Here is a 9,697-nt window from a genome sequence, read left to right as displayed (position 1 = left end):
TTTTTTTCATAAATCATAAATCAGGTTTATTTGGCCCCCCTGAACGCCCACACACAACACCCAATTCCAATGATGACAAATAAATGAATATCCGCGATCTTCAATTAGACTGGCATTCGGTAAACCCATGCGTGCAACTAAAAACATAATACGTATAATTACGTCCCAAATGTTCATCACCGCGTACCACATAACAGGTGTTACATAAATTTGCATATGTTACAGAAAAAGGTGTTGCACAAGCTTTTAGTATATGGGTCAAATCCCAAATGATGACGGTGCTTAGTTTAGTATATGGTTGACGTGTTAATAATGAAAGGTGTTACTGTACTCTCATGTCCAGGTTCAATATTTTGTCCAGGAGTTGTTCGGATGTGACAGTACACCCCTGAAAAATTTCGGACCCTTCAGGTCACATGACTTTTCGTTAATCTCAGAAAATGCAAGTGAACAACTATATTACTTGTAAAATTAATTTTTGAAATGACTACCCTTAGTGTTAAGGTCGAAAATCATAAACTTTGACCCTTGACCTCCAAATTTCTTGTGGATATTACGTGTCAAAAGGGCACTGACAAATCCAAAGCGGAAGTAAATATAATTTCCGGTTCATGAGTTATAGGGGGTCCAAGGACAGAGTTTTCCTTTTTTCGATATATGTTAAAAATCGTAAGAGTGACCGATTTTCACGAAACTTGCAACGATGACGTGTGACGTCATAAGGAACAGTCAAGTGAAAAAGTTCGGCGATGACGTCATCGGGTCAAAGGTAAATCAGAGGTCAAAATGATAGTCATCCCAAATTCGAAATGTTTATAGCAGATGATAATTCGGACCGCCAAAAAGTTTCATTTTGACCAGAGGTCGTACCAATCTAAGATGGCGGCCACTCAAAGTTAACCCTCACCCGTAGGGTTACCTAGTGTTAGCTGAGGGGGTAAGCATATTCGACTCCTGTGTGTACAAGAAATGTTTTTTTTTCGTGATACAAGTTGATGTAACTCGATGCGCACTATCACGTGATACACTTAAACTTGTTTCAAGTCGTTTACTCCGTTTACTTATTCCATGAGGGCGCTTTAAATGTATACCTGGGGGGGGGGGGCGATTCTGAGAGCGGATGAATGTACTATCAACATGCAACTCACACTGAAAACTTATCACGTTATGATGTACAAAACAACTTAAACAAGCAACGTGAGTAAACTTTATAGAGAAATTATTGTGTTACATTATAATATTTATGATTACTGTCATATGCATTAGAAAGTTTCCAAAAGCATAGAGATAAAAATATTTTCACAGACCTTAAAGCAAAATTTTAAGTGTGGTACAACCACCAGTTTTGTACTGTAGGGATAAGTGGAGGGGGGGGGGGGTAAGATGTTACATCCTTTCCCTTTGAGAAATTTTGGAGGATGCTAAGATGAAAACTGGTGCTACTTTTACCAACTTTTGAAACAATGTTGAAGAAATTTCAGACAGTGTAGGTAATGCTGCACATACATGATTAAAATTTACTTATTCTACCTTATTTTTGCAATATACTATCTGGAGTGAGAAGGGGGGGGGGGTAGCTAAGTCACCCTCTACCAAGAAGTATACAAGGTTGCACCCCTAATGTCAGTCTATTTCAGCTGAGGTATGAATACAAACATAAAATTGTTATTAACATGAAAAATTACACTTGCCAAAAAGGTTTAACTTATGAAACGATACAACCGGTATCAAATATAGCAGAATAGTTTGAATATTATAAAGATTGATATTATTATTTGTCAATATCACTCAATTAAAATGGAAAAACAGACCAAACAAAAAATGCTCCACTTAGATAAACATTTTATTAATTTTTACACAACTTTTAGGACATAGTGCTCACAATTAAAATATGTAACATCATTGCTATTATATAACAACATCGTTCTACTTAGATAAACATTTTATAAAAAATTTATAAAACTTTTAGGACATACTACTCACACTTAAAATATATAACAACTTTGTTCTACTTAGATAAACATTTTATAAAAATTTTATACAACTTTTAGGACATATTGCTTACACTTAAAATATGTAACATCGTTGCTACTATTTAACAACTTCGTTCTACTAAGATAAACATTTTATAAAATTTTTATACAACTTTTAGGACATATCGCTTACACTTAAAATATGTTAAACCATTGCTACAGATAGTGAGGAATAAATTAAGAATATACAATCAGTTTATTCCAGAAAAAAAGTTATGTTATTTGTTTACATATTTGTTATTTCAAGAATTGATCTGAAACTTGATTATCTCCAACAAGGCTTTGTTTCAATTGGAGTAATCAGTTATCTAAAAAAAAATGACCTCAACATTAAGAAAATTCCATTCCTAGATACAAATGTAATTTTAATTTTTTTTTAAAAGAACTATACCAATCATGTCCATGACATTCTGAAAGCTGGAAATAGATGGGAAAGGAAATGGGAAATGTTGAGGTCTCGGGTGCAAAGGATCAGGTAGTATTTTAACCATCTTCAATAAAAACCACGTAGAAGATACTACAAACCAACAGCTCCTATTTACATGTTCTGATTGGCAAATAGTACACACAGCTACATCCATCATCCATCAACTTGTTACCATGGAAATGTTTGATTTGAATCTATGTTTGCCTATTTGAATGAATTTGAATTTATTGTCCACAATCTGAAATTCAGCTTACACAGTTTGTAAATGAAAAAAAGAAAAGAAAAAAAAGAAAAGCAATAGTATAAGTACCAATAGACTGCGATACACATAGAGTAAATACAAACATATATACATGCAAGTCCTACAAATAAGAAACTTATCTTCTCCCTTGTGAATTAAATATATGGATAGAATTAGGCACAAATGAGTATCTGTAGTATGTCACATTTCTTCAAAAAAGTTTTGAGGAAAAGATGTTTCAATCCCAACAGGATTTTCTTCCGAGGACACCTGACTGACAGACAGACAGACAGACAGACATATTGCTGATTTGGTATGCATGGTCGTTTGTGGACGTTTGCTGATAGAAGTCTCTTTTCCTTGAAATGAATGTCCGCAACCAGAATTGACTTTATGCTGGACTTCCTTTTATACAACATTGTTTCCTCATACTGGCTGCCAAAGTATCTTCGGTACTTGCATTGGAAATTTGTTCATGTATAGCAAGCAGCCTTTTCTTCACTCTTTTAAAGTTGAAAGTTTCCCCTTCACGTCCGTATGTATCCTGTGAATAAAGATGAAGAAAGTGAATTCATCCGGTAGTAAAGACCTTTGATTCCCATGCAGAGGTCCATGATAGTTATTTCTCAAGTGGAGTTGCTTCAAAGTAAAAAAACAAAACAAAAAACAAAACGGAAAACAACCATTACAATCTAGAAATAGCTAGTCAGTGAGAGATAAGTTGACCGCAGCATGCTTCATAGTACTTCAAAGTAATAATTCTTAAAGTTATTATTTTAATTTTGATATCATCGATGAAATATAAGAAAAATATCATAGGATCTAACTTATACATGCTCAATTGCCAACAAAGAATTATATAGGTTTCTGTAACATTTTGATTGCATTTTAAGAACAGCTAATTTGAATCCAATGTAACTTTGTTGTGCTTTAGATGACTCACTGTGTTAAATCCATAATTCTTATTTAAACCTGGTTGAAAAGTTCTATTCTTCCACCCGGGGGTTAGGGGGGGGTGTAGGGTATGGAGAAAATAGGAATAAAACATTAATGACTCATAATCTCACATAGCACAATGTTTGAGCTCCTTTTATGAGATTCACGAGTCTAGCACCTACACAAGTCTAGATAGGCCTAGCACCTACACAAGTCAGTCACCAAACCTTGGGGGGGGGGCTTTTGATACTGTCCCCCACCCTTCAGAGGGTGGGGGATATGTCTGCCCCCCCCCCCCCCCCCCCCCATGATTGTACCCTTGCCTAAGATGCAGAAAATTTCCAGCATTTTGCCGATTAAGCAGCCAGGTATTTCACCCCAGCAAAGAAATTATTCAATCAGGGAGTTTAGATTTGGTATATACAGTACTTCTGTGATTGAAATATATCTTACCACCATCATTGTTTGTTTGTCAAGGTGCTTCTTCTCTGCGATCTTGCTCTTGTAAAAGTCAAACTTTTGCATGAAGAGTTCTTTAATTTTAGATCTGTAGATAAATGGAAAAATATGTATAACTATAAATGATGTTTCAATTCCAAATGTAGTCGTCATTCAAAGTGCTCTCAAAAATAACTCACTATAAGAGAAAGAAATTAATACTCTTTCTAAACCATTTATTTTCCAACCAGTTTTAACCTGTAACATGAAGTGAATCTTGCAGCTATATCAAAGTGATACTTCTTCTTGTGTTTGCATTCGTTTCCAACAATAGCTTTATGATATTGTACTGATTATTTTCTATAAAAGCATACCAATAATATGCTAAACGAAAACCAATTGCGGTGGCGGAGCGTCCATACAGTCAGGGGGGAGGATGCCCCCACTGACGCACTCAATTGGACTGCTGGCGCCCTTTTCAGCTTTTTACCAATTTTTACTTATTGACTTTTAATTGCGCTCTCAGCTACCTATTGACATTTGTCACATTTTGTTAGTGTAATTTTCCTACAAAATGCTTTCAACACCCATATAAACTTCTGAGTTGTCACAAATGGCGATGACACCTATTTATTCTTCGTTTATCTGCAAATTAGCAAGGCCTGGAAAGGGTCATTCCGGCGATGTAGGGAGTATCTTTACTCAAAAAATGTCTGTAAGCTCCGCGCCAACCTGTGGTGGCGCTCCGCTTAGATAGTGTCGAAAGCGCCCCTACAGACCATTCTCGCCCCCCTGACCAATACCCTTAGCTCTGCCACTGACCAATTGGATTATAAAGTGCTAATTAAAATGGGAAAAAAATGATTTGATGGGGCCAGAAATGGCAGGCTAATACTTAATTTTATCTAGACCTGAAAAGTAAACCAGAATCAGCAAACCGTACTGTAAAGAGGCAGGTAAGTTAGGGTGTGGCATCTCTATCATCCCACAAACAGCAGTACGAAGAGTCTCATAGCTCACAAAGTCACTGTACCTCTCACTGTGGCCCTCTACTGTGCCAAACTGTGAATATGAAAAATCTTAAATTAAGAATATAAAACAAAGATGGAACATGCTTTCACCTTCACGTATGTATGGAATGGTCAAAATATTATATGGAATATGGTGTGGTGAGGGTGTTCATTGATGATGCCATACTTGGTTTATGTGTTCTTATGGTGTTTTGATGGTGTTCAGTGACTGTATGATTGCTACTGGACATGTGGAATCTGGTGTGGTGAAAGGTGGTCATAAAGAAAACCAGATACAAAAACCAGAGGTTTACCCAATATACTAAGCCATGCACTGTCCAGGTAGAATCAATGCATCAAATACTTTTGTAGAGCTGTCAATGCATGTATTGACTGGAAGTAACTTAGTTTAGAACATTGAATTCAATTGTCACTGCTTGTAACGCTAGCAGTTAATTTTGTTCACTACGAAGCTGTCAAAGCTGTGATTCAATTAAGGCTGACAAAAGTAATAATTGCTCTTTCATGGAACTGCCATGAATGACTACACACCACCGGCATCCGACATGAATTAGAAAATGTGATATTACTGCCAAAGAAAAGCAAAATGGAAGTCATTGCATCTGGTTATTAGACTTATATAATTATTACACTTACTATTGATAAATCTGGCTCATTATGATACGGTTCTTTGTTCATGACCCCCTGGATGGATTCAAGTATAGTGAACAGACAATGTGCTGGAGTCCAGGAAGGTCCGTCCCACGTTCTGAATATCAAATAGAAAGTTATTGTAAATAGTAAAAGAACATTACCACAAATAAAAACATGTATAACAAAGGAAGTGACTTTGTGACTGTATTTTTTCAGTGAAAATATTTTATTGAACATTGTTTATTTATGTAAATCTTTGTTCGATATTAGGTGGGCTCAGTGTCTTACACTAAAACTATACAACCTGTTTAAAACCAATCACAAATTTGGCCCCACAAGTTTGTTTCATTTTTCACCTGACACCATTCTTACCTTCCACAATTCAAGTGTGAGTTGATATATTTAGCATTGGAATCAATGAAAATAAACACAGCAATGTTTTCACATGCCTGGGTAGCAACATGTTTCAACAAACCATGCAATTATAGTTTAGTGGTGGTTCCAGGATTTGTAAAGGATGGAGTGCGGACCATTGATTGTTGAAGCCAACATGTTGGAGGTATGGGGTACCTTTTAGACGTGAAATTGCATATTTTTTGAGGCACATATACTCTACTGTATGAATTAGGTCTAAACGCTAGGTTGCCCTAATAACTGCTTTACTTATTTTGGACACTTCCACAACAGCCCCACACCTTCCCAACCCAAAGTCCACAGCTGTACTGGTTTGAAAATTGTTTTTATACCCAACACCTACCCTAACAAGCTGAGACACACTTTGCCATCCTTGTAGAGATTAGGGTTGAATCGTACTGTATTATTTCCAGTCATGATTTTGACTCGAGGCGGCTGGGCAGGGTAGTTTGGTGGAAAGCGAACCAAGAAGTAAAAGAAACCACCTTCGTATGGGGTCCCTTCGGGTCCTGTTATTAGGACATGAACCTGTGGAAAAGCCAACCAAAATATGTTAATTACCTGGGAAGATAATCCAATAAGGAGAATTGCTTAGAGATTCTCCTCAGAATTTATTCATGCCAGTGGAATATCTCATTGAAGGTTAAACGCAACAAAGGAATGAATGAAAAATAATGTATCAATTCCATGATATGCAAATAACAAATAAATTGTACACAAGTAGCAATAAATATATGGCTGGTACCGTAACTCTGAAAGGGAGAGAGTGAGGTGGACTTTTGTGGATATTTTACCCCCCGGAAATGATTCCCAACTTCCCTCCCTTCAAGAAATTTTTCCCTCCTCAAATTAATAGCATGTTATATGTCATATCCAACTCCAAAATGTTGGTGCATAATATACATTTTATTAGTTTGTTGGTATGCCTATTTATGCAAATTATGCATCTTCTATCGCATTTCTGTCACTTGCGTGGAGCGAAATGTTACATATGCAGTATACCATTGATAACTAATAAAAGCTAATTCAGAAACTAACAAAATTCTAATAGATTCACTCAACATCTCAACATATGGGTCCTGCATCAATCGATTCACAGCCTCAACAAAGTGACATGGTTAAACATGAAAACAATACCTGTGTAAAACTTGTGGGGCAAGGGAGAATGAAAGGGGGGAAGGGGAGAGAAGGGTATTGCAGGTCTGAGGGTATTTGACACTTTTCTGCATTTAACTTTCTTCCACATTGTGGATAACACATTATAACATGCCCTTTCAAAGATCTTTAAGTGTTAACATCAAAAATACTTACTAACGTAAAGTTCGCACTATCTGGTTCAACATAGCAGCCACTTGGGAATTCCGTATTGTACACATCTCTGCATTAGGAAAATTGGTTGAAAACAATGATATAAGACACTACCAGCACAAACGCATTTAAAATGTTTATCATATTGTCACATTGACTGCAAGTACAATTCCATGACCCCAAGTTTTATAATTGTATGCACAAATGTGACAACCTTAGATAATTCTTATTCGGAATCTTACAAACCACATATTGTGTTCCTCTTTGTCGATGAAATTTTCAACAGTTTGTTAGTTTAGTATAAATGATGAAAACCTTACAGTTCTTGTAGTTGGTTTAATACTAAAAAATATTCAAATGTGTGTCTCCTGTGTTTTTGCATGTAAAAATCTTACAAGGTAAAAATTACTCTCATTTCTGAAGATAGTAATAAACAAATTTTCTGGATGTAATTTGTCGGCAACTTCAGTCAGGATCTGTGAGTTGTGATTATTGAAATCTGAAAAGGTTTGTTATTGGTCAATACCAAGTTCGGCCTTTACTAGCATACTTACAAAAGGAATTAATGTACGTGAACCTGGACAAATATTTGCAGTTATTTAAGGAGACTAATATACACAAGTACACATACAAGTAAGAGTTTTAAAACTTAAGCTGTACAATGTCACTAATGTGGAACTGAAATCCTTTCTTTTATAAGAAATGCTGGGCGTACATGCACACTGCGGGAAGGTTGTGCCGACGGAGGACAGTGCACTAAACTGCCAGACCGTGCGGCCCGTAAAGCTGGACGTCTGGACAGGCTGGTGGTAAAAGTGTTTATACCTTGAAATGTTTACCTGTAAGTTACACAGTTCCTACAGAAATAAATTAAGAACCATTAACATATGCCTCTATCAACCCCCACATAATTATTATCACTTTAGCATACAATATCTACAACCAGTATCAGATTGTCTCAACTATTATGAGGCGCTGAAACAGCACCAAGCCTATACTAACTTACGTATAGGTACAATTCAAGCACAACACTGCAGGCTCTGATCTAGGCCTATGCTTTTTACACGGCATCGTTCACAATATTATCTACTCACCGTTTAATACGACGTAATGCAACATTTTTCAATTTTTGGGTGACCCAGTCTACACTTAGTTCCGGATCCCATATCCCAGATATCATTACTTCTCTTACATTGACCATCGCATCCGCATCGTAACCTGGAGCAGCGGCCATCGTGTTTCGCTCTGTATATTATTAGAGTTAGCTCGCATGACGAATGCACAGGTCTGAAAGAATGCAATCGTAGTTTTATGATATAGGTAACTATGTTCAAGTGAACAACAGTCTGTCGAAATATAGACTATACCATTGTAAAGAGGTAGTTTGTAACATCCACAATGCCACAACTTAGTTTATCGTCTTTGATAGCACCTAATATCCATTACAGATCAAAATATAGAATACTCTGTTATATTTTAAACATATAAAAATAAGAAAATAACAATTATTTATGGTTTAACTGCAGAGTTTCAAACCATCTATACATCTATACTTGACTTATTCCACGCAAAACAAATGGAAGATCTAGGGAATTCCCAAAAAACGCTGCGCAATAGTAATAGGGGAATCCCTATTGCAAAATGTTTAGCAAAACGAGACGGAAACTGTGGAATTGATGTGTTGTAGTCACCGGTGCAATTGAAGTGATCACACGGTCAATTATAGAGATAACATTTTAAAAAAGGACAGTCTTATTGCGAACACTTCTGCTAAAGAAAACTTGTGATTGAATACACGCTGGAACCTGAAACTTTAATCTTACAAATAGTGTATAAAATATAACATGTGTGTGCTGTACAACTAAACAGTCAAAATTCTTCAACATTGTTTCAAATATAGCACCGTTGTGCATTCAAAATTTCTCGGAAGACCTTCCTTATTCCCCCGCCCCACGGTGAATTAATCGCCCCACACACCCTCCCCCACAGCACAAAAATGTTGCTTGCATCCTGCATGTACCAACTTCTAATGTGAAGTTAGCGTGTGCAAAACTTAAAAAAGTTGGAAATTTGTTACTTGTATACGGGCAGGCGCATAGCCATGGGGGAGGAGCCGAATGGGACAGCCGCCCCCCCCCTTGAGCATATTTTTTTTGTATGTTTTTTTGATATCGCTAGTAATTTGAAAGAGAAAATGCTAAGATGCAACTTACAAGGCCTGTTAAGGGCCATTTTC

At 36.5% G+C, this 9,697-nt stretch overlaps 1 protein-coding gene across 1 annotated transcript; it reads right to left on the bottom strand.

The window, feature by feature from the left end:
- Positions 1-1,825: 1,825 nt before the first annotated feature.
- On the bottom strand, positions 1,826-8,803 carry LOC139967031 (ubiquitin-conjugating enzyme E2 Z-like). Its single transcript, XM_071970639.1, has 7 exons — positions 8,556-8,803; positions 7,465-7,531; positions 6,497-6,681; positions 5,743-5,854; positions 5,019-5,137; positions 4,091-4,184; positions 1,826-3,245 (listed from the first exon to the last, which is right to left on the bottom strand). Exons 1-7 carry the CDS (start codon positions 8,693-8,695, stop codon positions 3,093-3,095), a joined length of 870 nt encoding a protein of 289 aa, XP_071826740.1. The 5' UTR covers positions 8,696-8,803; the 3' UTR covers positions 1,826-3,092.
- Positions 8,804-9,697: the final 894 nt, after the last annotated feature.

This window comes from Apostichopus japonicus, chromosome 4 (genome assembly GCF_037975245.1).
Source record: "Apostichopus japonicus isolate 1M-3 chromosome 4, ASM3797524v1, whole genome shotgun sequence".
Taxonomy (NCBI): Eukaryota; Metazoa; Echinodermata; class Holothuroidea; order Aspidochirotida; family Stichopodidae; genus Apostichopus; species Apostichopus japonicus.
Note: the sequence above shows the minus strand (reverse complement) of the source record. Positions and strands in the feature narration are given on the sequence as shown.